The sequence below is a fragment of the Chiloscyllium plagiosum genome, unplaced genomic scaffold (assembly GCF_037043375.1).
Source record: "Chiloscyllium plagiosum isolate Xiang-an unplaced genomic scaffold, Cpla_swu_hap1 HiC_scaffold_3, whole genome shotgun sequence".
NCBI lineage: Eukaryota > Metazoa > Chordata > Chondrichthyes > Orectolobiformes > Hemiscylliidae > Chiloscyllium > Chiloscyllium plagiosum.
This window is the reverse complement of record NW_028270141.1, coordinates 154,727,625-154,745,124: the sequence shown is the minus strand read 5'-3', so window position 1 is coordinate 154,745,124 and position 17,500 is coordinate 154,727,625. Positions and strand designations below refer to the sequence as shown.

Here is a 17,500-nt window from a genome sequence, read left to right as displayed (position 1 = left end):
CACATATACACTGCCCTCTGAGTGAAAATGTTGCCCCTCAGGTCTCTGCTATATCTTTCCCTTCTCACCTTAAACCTATTCCCTCTAATTTTGGACTCCCCCACCCCAAGGAAAAGACCTTCCTATTTACACTATCCATGCCTCTCATAATTTTATACACCTCTGTAAGGGCACCCTTCAGCCTCCTTTGCTCCAGGGATTATGCCAGAAACGTTGATTCTCCTGTTCCCTGAATGCTGCCTGACCTGCTGCGCTTTTCCAGCAACACATTTTCAGCTCTGATCTCCAGCATCTGCAGACCTCACTTTCTCCTCAAAGAGTTAAATTAGGGCCAATCAAGGATAATAGTGGGAAGTTGTGTGTGGAGTCAGAGGAGATAGGGGAAGCACTAAATAAATATTTTTCGACAGTGTTCACTATAGAAAATGAAAATGTTGGCGAGGAAGGTACAGAGATACTTGCATCTAGACTAGAATAGATTGAGATTCACAAGGAAGAGGTATTAGAAATACTGCAGAGTGTGAAAATAGACAAGTCCCCTGGGCCGGATGGGATCTATCCTAGGATCCTCTGGGAAGCAAGGGAAGAGATTGCCGAGCCTTTGGCATTGATCTTCAAATCATCATTGTCTACAGGAATAGTGCCTGAGGATTGGAGGATAGCAAATGTGGTTCCCTTGTTCAAAAAGGGTAGTAGAGACAACCCTGGTAATTACAGACCAGTGAGTCTCACTTCAGTTGTTGGTAAAGTGTTGGATAAGGTTATAAGAGATAGGATTTATAAACATCTAGAAAAGAATAATCTGATCAGGGACAGTTAGCACGGTTTTGTGAAGGGTAGGTCGTGCCTAACGAATCCTATTCAGTGTTCTTCTTCAGTGTCCACCATACCATTAATCTTGGTGTCATCCACAAACTTAATAACCATGCTTTCTATATTCTCATAAATCATTTATACAAATGACAAACAAAAGTGAACTCCGCACCGATCAAGAATTGTCTTGAAGAATGTAATATGGGATGTTTTCGCACGTGTCCTTTTTCAATTATATGCTATATTCTTTGATCACTACATTAAGAATTTTTAATCTTCTCATCTTACCTGATGTATATGCAGCCTCAGACGCAGTTGACCACACATCCATCTCATCTCCACTCCTTCCCGATGTGAGGACTATCTTTTTCTAGTTCCATTGTTATATATCCTGCCTTTTTATTTATGCTACCTCGGGCTGAGGCAAAAGCATTTATAATGTTTCCTTCCTATTTACCCTTCAACCGAGGCCCTGACCTCTCCCATTGACAACCACAAAACTTGACACCATCCAGAGTAACACATTCCACTTGATGACAATATTTATATTAACATACACTCCCTCTACCACAAACTGTAGCAGCAGTGTGAACTATTTACAAGATGCACTGCAGACGTTTACCATGGTTTTGTCAACAGCATTTTCTAAGCCCTTGACCACTTCTATCGGGAAGGAAAAGGGCAGCAGATACTTGGAAATACCACCACCTGCAATTTTGCAATTTCCCCTCCAAGCCACTCACCATTCTGACTGGGAAATATTTAATTGTTTCTTCAATGTTATTGAGTCAAAATCCTGGAACTTACAACATTGTTATTGTTCTACCTACTCAAAATAGATTGCAGAATTTCAATGGGCAATAAATGCTAGTCCTGTCATTGATGCCCACACACTGATTCAATCTTCTCCATTGCCAAAACCATTTCACCTTACATCCTCCAAAACTCTACTGCTTATGCCCAAATACATATTCAGTGCCATACATTCATTGCCTCTTTGGTTACTGACCTGGTTTAGTAAAGCTTGGTTTTAAAACTTTCCATGGCTCATCCTCTCCAATTGCTGAAGTTTCCCCCAATTTACAACCTTTCAAGTTTACTTCAATGATAAGCCTTCAGCAACACCATTTGTAACTCTATGTATGATTGCATTGGTCCTAAGCTTGGGAAAACTCTCTCTCAATCTTTTTATTTTTACCGCTCACTCCACAGAATTGTTTCTGAAAATTTATCATATTTTGTTGAATAATGTACTTGTGAAGCATCTTGAGGTATTTTACTAGATTTGTGATGCTGTTTAAATGCAAGTTGCTGTTGTTTTTGTTGTGATCATTTCAAAATATTGTCAACAGCCAACTTGAAATGATCAGATGAAATGTCAACTAATTAAAAGTTATTGATGAGTAACTAGCTACAAAATGTCATTGACTAATTTTATTTTGCAATATCAAACAGTAGTAACCAGTGTTCTGTATTTTTCAGGTTTGGCACAGTCTGGTTCCTGGGGCTGCTTTGATGAATTTAATCGAATTGAGCTGCCAGTTTTATCTGTCGCAGCTCAACAGATTTATATTATTCTTATGGCAAGAAAAGAAAGAAAGAAACAATTTATCTTCACTGACGGAGATAACGTGTCATTGAATCCAGAGTTTGGTATTTTTATCACAATGGTAAGAAAGTGAATGGCAAGTTGAAATGCTGAAATATGCTTGAACGAGTTTGCTTGGTCTAAAGGGGGTAGATTTTGAAGTGAAGGCAGAATATGGTGTGAAATCTGAGCAGCATCTGTGAGAAGAGAAGCAGAGTTAATGTATCAAGTACAATATGATTCAAAATGACAAAGTAGAACTTGGATTTTCTGTTTAATATATTCACCACATAGGGATTGTATGTGGAATGTCATTGAAATAGATCAGGTATGATCTTGTTGAATGTTTGAGCACGCTGCCCAAAGCCTACTTCAGTTTCTCATTCATTTGCTTCTTGTCAGTTTCATCATACTCAACCTCAAATAGTAAAGCAGTCTATACTGCATGCTCTGAGAGTTGGATAATATTTTGAACTGGATTTATAATTAACAAAGAACATGCAATGACAATCAATAATATTAGAAAGACTCGAGGGCAAGGAAAATGCCATTCAGTCCCTTAAGTTTGCTACATAATTCAATAAGATCATGGCTAATCTCACTCAATGTAAAGTCAAGATTGCATTTTCACATACCCTGATACCTTTTCATCCCTAGTTTTACAAGAAGGTATCTACCTCTGCCTTAAAATATTTAGGGACTCTGCTTGCACCACCTTTTCAGGAAGGTAGTTCCAAGGATACATAGCTTTCTGAGAGAAAAAAAAAGCATCATGCTTGCTTTAAATGGTTCACACTTAGTTCTAGATTCACCCTTATGAGGAAATGTCTACCTTTCGTGTGATATGCTTCAATCAAGTAACCTCTCACATTTCTAAACTCCAGTTAATACCAGCCTCATAAAACACCCATTCCAGATATTAATCCAATAAAGCTTTTGAAACTGTCTCCAACATGTTCCCATCCATCCTTAAATTGGGAGCCAACACAGTGCACACGACTCCAGATACAGTTTTTGCCATCTTAAAATTTGGTACTCATACCTTCTATCCCTTGTTCGAAGTCATAGAGTTATAGAGACATACAGCATGGAAACATCCTTTGATCCAACCCGTCCATGCCGACCAGATATCCCAACCCAATCTAGTCCCACCTGCCAGCACCCGGCCCATATCCCGCTAAACCCTTCCTATTCATATACCCATCCAAATGCATCTTAAATGTTGCAATTGTACCAGCCTCCACCACTTCCTTTGGCAGCTCATTCCATACACGTACCACCCTCTGCGTGAAAAAGTTGCCCCTTAGGTCTCTCGTTTATCCTACCACTCTCACCCTAAACCTACGCCCTCTAGTTCTGGACTCCCTCACCCCAGGGAAAAGACTTTGCCTATTTACCCTATCCATGCCCCTCATAATTTTGTTAACCTCTATAAGGTCACCACTCAGCCTCTGACACTCCAGCCTGTTCAGTCTATCTCTAAAGCTCAAATCCTCCAACCCTGGCAATATCCTTGTAAATCTTTTCTGAACCCTTTCAAGTTTCACAAAATCTTTCCGATAGGAAGGAGACGAGAATTGCGCGCAATATTCCAACAGTGGCCTAACCAATGTCCTGTACAACCGCAATATGACCGCCCAACTCCTGTACTCAATACACTGACAAATAAAGGAAAGCATACCAAACGCCGCCTTCACTATCCTATCTACCTGCGACGCCACTTTCAAGGAGCTATGAACCTGTATTCCAAGGTCTCTTTGTTCAGCAACACTCCCTGAGACCTTACCATTAAGTGTATAAGTCCTGCTAAGATTTGCTTTCCCAAAATGCAGCACCTCGCATTTATCTGAACTAAACTCCATCTGCCACTTCTCAGTCCATTGGACCATCTGGTCAAGATCCTGTTGTAATCTGAGGTAACCCTCTTCACTGTCCACTACACCTCCAATTTTGGTGTCATCTGCAAACTTACTAACTGTACCTCTTATGCTCGCATCCAAATCATTTATGTAAATGACAAAAAGTAGAGGACCTATCACCAATCCTTGTGGCACTCCACTGGTCACAGGCCTCCAGTCTGAAAAACAACCCTCCACCACCACCCTCTGTCTTCTACCTTTGAGCCAGTTCTGTATACAAATGGCTAGTTCTCCCTGTATTCCATGAGATCTAACTTTGCTAATCAGTCTCCCATGGAGAACCTTGTCGAACACCTTACTGAAGTCCATATAGATCATATCTACTGCTCTGCACTCATCAATCTTCTTTGTTACTTCTTCAAAAAACTCAATCAAGTTTGTAAGACATGATTTCCCATGCACAAAGCCATGTTGACTATCCCTAATCAGTCTTTGCCTTTCCAAATACATGTACATCCTGTCCCTCAGGATTCCCTCCAACATCTTGCCCACCACCAACGTCAGGCTCACCGGTCTATAGTTCCCTGGCTTGCCTTTACCACCCTTCTTAAACAGGCGCACCACGTTAGCCAACCTCCAGTCTTCCGGCACCTCACCTGTTACTATCGATGATACAAATATCTCAGCAAGAGGCCCAGCAATCACTTCCCTAGCTTCCCGCAGAGTTCTAGGGTACACCTGATCAGGTCCTGGGGATTTATCCACTTTTAACCGTTTCAAGACATCCATCACTTCCTCCTCTGTAATCTGGACATTTTGCAAGATGTCACCATCTATTTCCCTATAGTCTATATCTTCTATATCCTTTTCCACAGTAAATACTGATGCAAAATATCCATTTAGTATCTCCCCCATTTTCTGTGGCTCCACATAAAGGCTGCCTTGCTGATCTTTGAGGGGCCCTATTCTCTCCCTAGTTACCCTTTTGTCCTTAATATATTTGTAAAAACCCTTTTGGATTCTCTTTAATTCTATTTGCCAAAGCTATCTCATGACCCCTTTTTGCCCTCCTGATTTCCCTCTTAAGTATACTCCTGCTTTCTTTATACTCTTCCAAGGATTCACTCAATCTATCCTGTCTATACCTGACATATGCTTCCTTCTTTTTCTTAACCAAACCCTCAATTTCTTTAGTCATTCAGCATTCCCTATACCTACCAGCCTTTCCTTTCACCCAGACTGGAATATAATTTCTCTGGATTCTTGTTATCTCATTTCTGAAGGCTTCCCATTTTCCAGCTGTCCCTTTACCTGCGAACATCTGCCTCCAATCTGCTTTCAAAAATTCTTGCCTAATACTGTCAAAATTAGCCTTTCTCCAATTTAGAACTTCAACTTTTAGATCTGGGCTATCCTTTTGCATCACTATGGTAAAACGGTAAAACAGTAGAATTATGGTCGCTGGCCCCAAAGTGCTCCCCCACTGACACCTCAGTCACCCGCCCTGACTTATTTCCCAAGAGTAGATCATGTACCCACTAGAGAAGGTGTGAAACATCCACATACTGAATCAGAAAATTGTCTTGTAAGCACTTAAGAAATTCCTCTCCATCTAAACCTTTAACACTATGGCAGTCCCAGTCGATGTTTGGAAAGTTAAAATCCCCTACCATAACAACCCTATTATTCTTACAGATAGCTGAGATCTCCTTACAAGTTTGTTTCTCAAGTTCTCTCTGACTATTAGGGGGTCTATAATACAATTCCAATAAGGTGATCATCCCTTTCTTATTTCTCCGTTCCACCCAAATAACTTCCCTGGATGTATTTCCGGGAATATCCTCCCTCAGCACAGCTGTAATGTTATCCCTTATCAAAAATGCCACTCCCCCTCCTCTCTTGCCTTCCTTTCTGTCCTTCCTGTAGCATTTGTATCCTGGAACATTAAGCTGCCAGTCCTGCCCATCCCTGAGCCATGTTTCTGTAATTGCTATGATAGCCCAGTCCCATGTTCCTAACTATGCCCTGAGTTCATCTGCCTTCCCTGCTAGGCCACTTGCATTGAAATAAATGCAGTTTAATTTATTAGTCCTACCTTGTCCCTGCCCGCCCTGACTGTTGACTCACTTCTGTTCTCAACTGTACCAGTCTCAGATTGATCTCTTTCCTCACTATCTCCCTGGGTCCCACACCCCCACCTTACTAGTTTAAATCCTCCCGAGCAGTTCTAGCAAACTTCCCTGCCAATATATTCGTCCCCTTCCCCTTCCCCTTCCCCTTTGCAATCCGTCCTTCTTGTACAGTTCACTCCTACCCCAAAAGAGATTCCAATGATCTAAAAATGTGAATCCTTCTCCCATACACCAGCTTCTCAGCCATGCATTCATCTGCTCTATCCTTCTATTCCTGCCCTCACTGGCTCATAGCCCTGGGAATAATCCAGATATTACTACCCTTGAGGATCTCCTTTTTAAGTTTCTGCCCAACTCTCTGTAATCTCCCTTCAGAATCTCAACCTTTTCCCTTCCTATATCGTTGGTTCCAATGTGGACAATGACCTCTTGCTGGCCCCTCTCCCCCGTGAGAACATTCTGCACCCTCTCTGAGACATCCTTGATCCTGGCACCAGGGAAACAACTCACCATTCTGCTTTTTCTCTGCTGGCCACAGAAACGTCTGTCTGTACCTCGGACTACAGAATCCCCTAACACAATTTATCTCTTGGAAGCTGACGTACCCCTCATTGCATTAGAGCCAGTCTCAATACCAGAATCTTGGCTGTTCGTGCTACGTTTCCCTGAGAATCCATCACCCCCTGCATTTTCCAAAACAGCATATCTGTTTGAAATGGATATATCCACAAAAGACTGCTGCCCTAGGTGCCTACCTCTCTTACCCCTCCTGGAGTTAACCCATCTCTGTGACTATATCTGAGACTTTCACCCTTTTCTATAACTGCCATCTATCACATACTGTTGCTGTTGCAAATTCCTCATCGCTTCTAACTGTCTCTCCAACCAATCCACTCAATCTGATAAGATTCGCATCCAACAGCATTTATGGCAGATATAATCTGCAGTAACCCTTATACTCCCACATCTGACAAGAAGTACATATCACTGCAAAGGCCATTTTTGCTCCTTCACAATCTACAGACCCAGAAAATAACACTGTCTTATTCCTCTACAAAACACTGCATCAGGTTAAGTTAATAGTTATGGCTTATATTTTAAGTTTAATCACGAGACTTATCTCCAAAAACATATAATCAAGAAAGAACCACTGTACTCACTACTGCAGCCTTTCTATTGGACAGACTTCAAACAATGATTAACTTATCTGATTCTGTGTTGTGAACTTAGCCCAAACAGGTTCCTCCAAGATTAGTTGTGAAATTCACTGTTTGTTAATTTTCCCAGATGCCTTCCAATGTCCAGCGATACATGAATTCAAAAATAGCAAAGACAGTAACTGTGCAGGTTCTCTCTTTCTCTCTCTCCTGCACTGTCCTCACCATGTGCTTCCTTTGTCTGTTCTTCCCCCTTTTAAAACTGCTGTTGTTTTGACATTTTTTCCCAAAGTTCCAAAACAATGCAACAGTATATAAAACAGTAATTGCTGCTCCTGGAATTTGAGGAAATCACCTCCAACACCTAAAATACCTCAAAAAAAGGAGCAGCTGTTACAGCCAGAAATTTTTCCCGTCCTCCATCTTGGATTACCCAGAATCCCCATTTACAATCAAATGCAAATAAGCCTCAGCACTAATCACTATGCCACATCATTCATTCCATCTTGCCAGCTTGAGTGCTGCTACTTGGCTTCCACTATTTCATTTCTCATGTCCACATTCGAGCTTGACCGATCAAGCGCTTTGACCACAGATCAGTTATTACACACAATGAATTTAAAGTTAAAAATCACACAACACCAGCTTATAGTCCAACAGGTTTATTTGAAAGACAAGTTTTCAGAGCACTTCTCCTTTGTCAAGTAGCTTGTGGGGCAGGATCAGAGGACATAATATATAGTAATTTATAATATACTATAAATTCTGTGTCCTATGATCCTGCTCCACTAGCAACCTGACAAACGAGCAGCACTCCAAAAGCTTATGCTTCCAAATAAACTTGTTGAACCGTAGTCTGGTTTTGTGTAATATTTAACTTTGTCCACCCCAGTCCAACACCAGCACCTCCACATCACAACTAATCAAAAACAGAACAATTTAATACTACAGTGAATTTGTTCATTCTCCCTGCAATTCCTACTTTTGGTCAAGTGCAGGAAATGAGTCTCCTGAAATTCTATCTGCTAAATTCTCTTGTTTACTTCTTTCATAGAATCATAGAATCACACAGTGCAGGAGATGCGCTTGTTTGGTCAATTGAGTCTGTATCATCAAATACATCTACCTACACTTCTCTCACTTTGTCACACTGGACTTATCGCTTTCATTATTATGACATTTCAAGTGCTCATCTCAGAACTTTTAAAAAAGTAACAAAATTCATAATTGAGTACTGAATTTGTAGTAATTAAGCTAAGATATATGACTACCTTCTAGAAGAAAATTCCCATGTATATTATCAGTGCTGAGCATTGCTGCCTCACAGCGCCAGGGTTTTGGGCTTGATTCAACCCTCGGGTGACTGTCTGTGTAGACTTAACAAGTTCTTCCAGTGCCTGTGTGGGTTTCCATCAGGTGCTCCGGTTTCCTCTCACAGTCCAAAGGTGTCAGGTTAGGTGGATTAGTCATGCTAAATTGTTCATAGTATTCAGGGATGTGCAGATTAGGTGGGTTAGCCATGGAAAATGAAAGATTACAGGGATAGGGAGAGGGAATGCTCGGAGGTTCAGCGTGGACTTGATGGGCCAAATGACATGTTTCCACACTGTACAGATTCTAAGATTCTATAAGAGTAAGGAAGTTTCATTTAAATTAGGCATCGGTGAGATCACATCTACAGTATTATGTACATTTTTGGTCTCTGATTTATAGAAGAATGTAAATGCATTGGAAACAGTTGAAAGAAGGTTTTTTTGAGACGAATACCGAGAATAGGCAGGTTGTCTTCAGGGTAGAGGTTGGACAGACTGCATTTGTATCTGCTGAAGTTTAGAAAAGTGAGAGACAACTTGTTAAGATCTTGAGGGATTCTTGACAGGACACACATGGAAAGGATGTTTCACCTTATGGGAGAACTTCAACCTAAAGGATGCAATTCAAAAATAACAAATTGCCCTTTTAAGACAGAGATAAGAAGAATGTTTATTTTCTCAGTCTTTTGTCTGGGACCTTCCCTCCTCAAAATGTATTGCTTTGAACTTTTTAAGGTAGAAGCAGATGGATTCTTGATAAGTAAAATGGTGAAACATCTTTGGTTTAGACAGAAAAGTGGAGTTGATATTGCAATCAAATCGGCCAAGAGGGACTGACAGCTGAAAGTATGAGGAATGAATTTGGTTTGAATTAGCCTTTGGTGTCATGCACACTCGAAGGAGTGCAGTTAAAAGTTTGCAATGTGTCCAATTATGGCAGCATCTGAGGTGCAGTGTACCTAGGTGCAGATACTAAAATATTTGTTACACAATTGAAAGAATAATAAATAAAAGTCCAGCATGAGAATAAAAAGCTTTTAAAAAATACTCAAGTTACAATCCATTTCATCAATCCATGCCAGCACCTAGCCTCCAGCCCGCACTGAGCCAAGTCTCCAGACCATGCCAAGCTTCAAAACTCAATGCATCACTTGCAATCCACAAGGACCTTGCCTCGCCCGTGGCAGCTCCCAGTCTAGGACTCCCCTCCCCGTGTTGGACTCCTGTCTGGGACTCCCCTCCACATGCTGGCCTCCTGTCTGGGACTCCCCCCCCCCCCCCCGCTCCCCTTCCACCCCCACCCCTCCACCTCCACACACTGGCCTCCTGTCTGGGACCCCCCCCCTCCCCACACTGGCCTCCTGTCTGAGACCCCTCACCCTGTGCTGGCCTCCTGTCTGAGACCCCTCACCCTGTGCTGGCCTCCTGTCTGGGACCCCTCACCCCATGCTGGCCTCCTGTCTGGGACCCCCCTCCCCACGCTGGCCTTCAGTCTGGGACCCCTCACCCTGTGCTGGCCTCCTGTCTAGGACCCCCCCCCCTCCCCGTGCTGGTTTCCTATCTGGGACCACCCTCCCCGCTCTGGCCTCCTGTCTGGGACTCCCCTCCCTGCACTGGCCCCCGATCGCGGACCCCCCTCCCCGCACTGGCCCCCGGACCAGGACTCTCCTCCCAATTCCGGCCTCCTGTCCGGGACTGGGCCTCCCTGCACTGACCCCCAGACCAGTACTCCCCTACCCGCACTGGCCCCTGGTCGGGGAGTCTCCTCCCAACACTGGCCTCCTATCCAGGACTCCCATTCCTGCGCTGGCCTCTGGTCTGAGATTTCTCTCCTAACCCTGGCCTCCAGTCCAGGATCCGCCTCCCCACGGTGTCCTCCAGTCCAGGACTCATGCTGGGAGTTGCCTATAATGCTGGCCTGCTCTGGGATTGCCTCCCATGCTGACCAGGTTTTGGACTCACCTCACCTGGTCTGGTCAGGGTGACATTCCATGAACAGCTAAACTCAACAAGTCAGTCCTCAGACCTACTTACAGTTTGAGAATAAGTTGAGATTATTTCAGTCCTAAGAGCTTAATTGATTTGCTTTACTAAATAAAACCACGACTGTGGAACCACAGCAACATGATTAAACTTTAACTCCACTCTGGGCAATTAGGAATGGAGAATAAATGCTGGCTTAGCCATTTATGCCCATGTCCAATGAACTAATATTAAAAATGAGAATATGACATCTGAATTTGCTGATGACACAACAGTAGGTCAGAAACTAATAAAGATCCTGCAAAGGGATTTAGATAAAGTAACTGACTGGGCAAGAATTTGACAGGTTGAATATCATAGGTAAGATAAACATCACTACTTTTGCAGGAAGAATAGAAAAGCAAGTCTTGTTTTGCAATAGATTGCTGATCTCCAAAGCACAGAAGGATCCAGTTATTGTATTACATGAATTGCTAACTGTTCATATGCATGTACAATAAATTATTGAAAAAGCAGATGGAATATTGCTGATGCATTACAAAGACATCAAGTGTAAATTGTTTCTATTGTCCAGACCTTTCTGAAACTGCACTGAGACACTGTGTGTAATTTCATAATTTCTTACTAAATGCACGTCTTCAATTATCTTTCAATTCACATCATTGTAAGAATTCTTAAATCTCTTTTTTTCTCCCTCACAGAATCCTGGGTATGCAGGACGCCAAGAACTGCCAGAAAATCTAAAAATTCAATTTAGGACAGTAGCCATGATGGTACCAGACAGACAGGTGAGAGACATTGTTCAAAACTGAGACGTTGCATGTATCCAAAAATATAAACTCAAGTGAATTTTAATTCCAGTCCCCTGAATTGAAATCTACTGCAAGAAAGAAATTTCATAATGATATATGTTTTAATTATTTTTTGAGACTATGTCCTGACAAAACGCAATGGCAAATAAGACCTAACATTGAAAATCTTACCCCTGGATACAGCTCATTCCAATTTCTCATGGTCAGTGTGGAGTTGGCTTCAGTTTTGTGCTTATGCACCAAATGGACATATCTGGCCAATTAAATCAGCAGTTGCTTTCACTAAAGTGGGATTTTGGCAGCTCTGTACTGTGGGACCCAGAATGTGCAAGTTCTGTCTGATAACAGCAGATTTTCACTTTTAATTTGGGTAGCCAAATTTTTAATTAAAATTTTATTTTGAATATGGGCATTGTTGGTTAGGTCAACATTTATTGCCAATCTTGAATCACCCTGGAGAAGGTTGCAGTGAGCAGCCTTCTTCAACAGCTTCAGTTCTTGAGATATAGGGACAAGCAAAAGGCTGTAAGGAAGAGAGCACTCCAAGATTTAGTCTCAATGACACTGAAGGAATGGTGGTATATTTCTAGGTCAGGAATGAGTGAGGGCAGATGGTAGTGTTCCCATTGTTACGCCATGGGGCAAACCTCACTGCTAATTTAAACCAGACACACAGAAAAGCTCATCTCGCCTCGTAATCTGTTAAAGCATGACTGACAAAGAACTACCCAAATCCCACTATTTAAAGAAAAAATTAATAATTTATTCATTAATTCCAAGAAAAGAGAATATCAAACAACAACTATCTACATTGTAAGCCTCCTTTGTCTGATCGATTTATTTACCTCCCACCCTATAACACTACATGGATCAGATAAAATCCCCAAATAAGATTTACAAAAAATAAAGTTTCAAAACCAGCTAGCTGTCTATTTTCGCTTTATTTCTTCCTGTCTTCTTTTCTTTGGTATTCTGCTTCACAGGTCTTTCATAGATAAAGGTACCTTTCAGAGAACGGATCTGCGGGTAGACTTTATTGGTGCTCTTTGCCTCTCTAGCTAATGGTCCAAACTTTTTATACCCCAAAACATCAGATTGTCTCATTGGTTTAATGTTGTCAAAATAGTGATATTCAAATTCAATTGGGCTTTGGTATCTTGGGCCATAATTTAAACTGATTGGCTAAATTCGAATTGTTGTGTCGCAACTCACTACCTGAGCGACATCTCAAATGTTATATCTTCAAATTATCCAGCAGACTCTGTGCCTGCAGTCACTCACATTTCAGGCTTGCCAGCTTTCACTCTTAAAGGTACAGCACATGCCTACAACTTCATAGCACCATACATCTGCTGCCCTTGCCCTTCCAAATGGTAAACGGTGTGAGTCAGAAGATGCTGTTGAAGGAGCCTTAGTGAATTATGGCAGCACATTCTTTAGATGGGTACACACCACAGTCACAGTGCATCAGGATTGAAAGGAGAACAATATTTTACTTTGAGCAGAAGATTGTATGAGATTAGTCTTACCATGTCATGGCAGAATGTAAATCATGATACTGGCTCACCACTATGTTTCAGCTGCAAATAGAAACACTCAAGTCTTAGTGTTTCCCCACAACTGAAATGAGGTCTGTTTGATTGTAACAAGATCTGCCAAGTAGACTACATGGAATATAAGTTCCCTGAGCCCAACTGGGGATCCTTGGCTGACAGATAAAAACAAGAATGTCAGACATCCTGACACTCTTAAGAGTTGGCTGTGAGCTGGATTAGTGTCGAGGACTTTCCACATGTAAATGAAGGGTGGCTTAGTGATGGGTTACCAACCTCTGTGTGGAGCTATTTCAGTGGTGACAAGAATGATGTAACCATGCAAAAATGCCTACCCGCTGAAACCCAACTGATCTTTAAACAGTCACTACAACTGACTTTATCATTGGAAAATGCAGCAAATGGAGCATATGAGTTGCAAGGTATTGCAATGGATCCCCTTGCCAATCTGACTGAGCTTGGGGAACACCACATAGCCTCACTCAGAACATGTCCCCACGGTCAACCCACAGCAAAACACCAAAACAAAACCAAGCATTGGCCAAATGGTTAAAAATTTCTTCGGGATCTGGGCTGGAAACCCATTGTAATTGATGCTGATATGTGGACTTAAGACAGCAAAAGGCTCCCACTATACCTAAATTGAGTAACAGAATTCATAGGTCAGTATCCAGGAGAGTGCACAGCCTGGAAAGTCCACTGAAACCTGGTTTAGAATAGATTAGATTAGATTACATTACAGTGTGGAAACAGGCCCTTCGGCCCAACAAGTCCACACCGACCCGCCGAAGTGAAACCCACCCATACCCCTACATTTACCCCTTACCTAACACTACGGGCAATTTAGCATGGCCAATTCACCTGACCCTGCACATCTTTTGGACTGTGGGAGGAAACCGGAGCACCCGGAGGAAACCCACGCAAACACGGGGAGAACGTGCAAACTCCACACAGTCAGTCGCCTGAGGTGGGAATTGAACCCGGGTCTCAGGTGCTGTGAGGCAGCAGTGCTAGCCACCGTGCCACCCACTGTGCCACCGTGCCCCCCACATAGTTCAACTGCTTAATAGCATCCAAATCAGAATCAATCAAAATAAATGCTTGGTTAAATGGTCACTCAGTTCTAATGGAGAGAGAGACCAGCGTGGCAGTTTCAGTGATCATGGAGTCTGCCTTAAACACAATTCACTGTGGACTCTAACCCTTAAGTTTGTGAAAGACTTGGGCTAGACTGAGAACCTATGCCTGGGAGCCTTTCCAGATTAAGGGTACAACTTCGGATCTGCTCTCTTATGAGAAGCAGCTGTTTCAGTTACCACTGATTGGTGTAAAAGGCTCGGGTCCAAGCTCAAAGGGGGGAAATTGGTTGAGAGAGATTTACCTAGATTGGCTCAACATTTTTCAATGAGAAAATGGCTGCTTGAGTGAAGCTCTAATTGGATTCCTAGAAGATTTTCAGCAAGGTTTAAGGATTATCCATGAAGCCAAGGCCAATTTGCATGTTGACCAGGAAGCAATTCTGAAATGCCTGTCCAGTGCCATTTGACTTACAGACAAAAATAGAGGCAGAAATCAGGAGGCTGGAAAGCAAAGGAACCTTCAAACCAGCCCAGTTTGTGGAATGGGCAGCATCGGTTAGACTGATTGTGAAGCATAATGGACCAGTTTGCCTTTGTGGGGATTTTAAACAAACAGTAGACTGCTTTTCACAGCTGGATAAATATCGAATTCCTCACATAGAGGATTTATACATAAAGCTGGCAGGGGGACTGTGCTTCACAAAGCTGGACATGAGCCACACAGACTTGCAGTTGTGGTTAGGTGAGGATTCCCAGAAGTATGCTACAGATATTACCCATGAGGGTTTGTACCAATATACAAGGCTGCTATTTGAGATATTGTCCGCCTGTGCATTTTTTTCAGCAGACCAGATTACAAGGTCCATCCCAGGCCACCATTTACCAAGATGGCATGCTAATAACAGGGAAGACCCATAAAGAACACCTGGAGAACCTAAACATAGTGTTATGAAGATGTGGGTGTACTGTACCTTTAAGACAGTTAAAAACTAACAGAACTACCTGACACAACACCAAGTGTTCTGAAAAAGATATAATGTAACATTTGGTCAAACAACTTGATTAGCTGGTTACCTGGAGACACCAAAATAAATTCAAATTAGGCCAATTAGTTTAAATTACACCCTGAAAAAAGTTTGAATTCAGTATATTGACAATCTTTAAAGCCAATGACACAATCCTATGCTGTGGAAGTATAAAACTGGGGAAAATTGAACAGTTGGGAGGAGAACTGCCAAGCCAACAACACATGAAGACTGCCCGGAGAATAGCTCTCTTAAAGGTACCTTTATTGATCAATGATCTGTGAAACAGAAATCCCTAAGAAGAAAAGAAGACCGAGGAAGAGAAGATTTGACATCTGGCTGGTTTTGAATTTTTGATAAAAGTTTATCGGACTAGTATTGTAGAAGGAGAATGTAAAAGATAGTTAGAGAAAAAAATAGTCATTAGCTAATTATTCTCTGTTATACTTTAAGAAATAAAGTTGTTAACTTTTATTTTAAATAGTTCTTGGCCTCTCGGATTTTCACAGATCGCTGCACGGGATAAATCTTTTCTCTGTTGCCGGTTTAAATTAAGCAGGAGGGTTTACCCCATGTTGAAACACTTTAGGGGCTTGTCATCGGGATTTGAACTGGTTTAGACAGATTTGAATAGATTTGATGGTACGAAAAATCCCATATTTAAACACTTGCAGGTTGGTGTCCTAAACTTGCAGGTTTATATAAAGCGTCATGATTCGGAGATGCCGGTGTTGGACTGGGGTGTACAAAGTTAAAAATCACACAACACCAGGTTATAGTCCAACAGGTTTAATTGGAAGCACACTAGCTTTCGGAGCGATGCTCCTTCATCAGGTGACAACCTGGTGCTGTGTGATTTTTAACTATATAAAGCGTGGGTGAGACAATTTGTTTAGTTTCAACTCATAGTTGATTAAATTAAAAGTAAGAGAAATGGCTCTTAAAATTGCTAAAGAGGTTCTAGGATTTGAAAATGATTCTCAAATTTGCCAAGAAAGTTGAGAAGGAAAGAAAAAAGCCATACTTTTAGAATTAACAAAGAAATTAGATTTGGGTTTAACCAAGGACAAGAGTAAAGTGAAATTGTAAGGGAATTGCCCAAATACTTTGGTGTATCAGAGAAACAGCCATGTGCAGTAAAGGTAGAGAGGGAGAGAGAAAGAAGTGCGGGAGAAGAGAGGGAGTGAGAAAGCGAAAGAGAGAGAGAAGGTTCTTAGCTGAGCAAAGAGAGAGAAGAAAGGGAGAGAAAAAGAGAGAGAGATAATTTGAACTTGAAGATTCCTGAAGAAGGGCTTATGCCCGAAACTTCGATTCTCCTGTTCCTTGGATGCTGCCTGACCTGCTGAGCTTTTCCAGCAACACATTTTCAGCTCATTTACTCAGCAAAGTCAAGTTAATAGGATGGAGATTAAAAGAGAAGGTAATGATATGTGTATATATATAAATATGTCAAAACTCTGCCACATTATGATGAGAAAGATATTGAAGCCTTGTTTATTTCATTTGAAAAATTGGCTAAGCATTTGGTGGAGTGGTCCAAGGATTTACGGGTAATGCTAGTTCAAATTAAACTGGTAGGCAGAGTGAGTGAGGTATTTCCCACACAGTCAGATGAGGTGTCAAGAGATTATGAAGAGGTTAAACAGGCTATTTTAAGTGCTTCTGAGTTGGTACCAGAAGCATATAGACAGTGGTTCAGAAACATAAAGGAACCAGGTCAGACTTACGTTGAGTTTGAAAGAATTAAACATAGTCATTTTGATGAATGGCTGCGTGCTTTGAAAATAGATAGGACCTTTGAGGCTCTAAGAAAGATTATTCTGCTGGAGGAGTTTAAAAGCTCACTTCCAGAGATGGTAAAAATTCATGTGGAGGAACAGAAAGTTCAGGAAGTGAGAAGGGCAGCAGGATTAACAGATGAAGACACGTTGGTGCACAAGGCAAGTTTCCAGCCAGAATTTCATCCTATGAGGGATAGACGTTGGGATAAGGAGAAATCCTACACGATGAGAAAACGGTAAAGAGCATTGCTAAGAATTTACCACAGGTTAAAAAAGAAGCCCAAGAGGGTGGAAAGGAGGTGAAAGGCCTCAGGTGTTTCCACTGTGGTAAGGTGGGACATGTTAAGTCATAGGCCTGGTCGTTAAAGAAACGCGCTGTGGGAAAAGATGTGGAAAGAGAAGCTA

General features: G+C 41.8%; 1 protein-coding gene across 1 annotated transcript in view; it reads left to right on the top strand.

Annotated features, from left to right (window-relative positions):
* Positions 1-17,500, top strand: part of LOC122540182 (dynein axonemal heavy chain 8-like) — a 1,370,012-nt gene that overhangs the window by 794,853 nt on the left and 557,659 nt on the right. The window contains exons 45-46 of the mRNA XM_087976825.1: positions 2,296-2,483; positions 11,547-11,633. Coding sequence (XP_087832951.1) covers positions 2,296-2,483; positions 11,547-11,633 — 275 coding nt within the window. The remainder of the gene's footprint in view (positions 1-2,295; positions 2,484-11,546; positions 11,634-17,500) is intronic.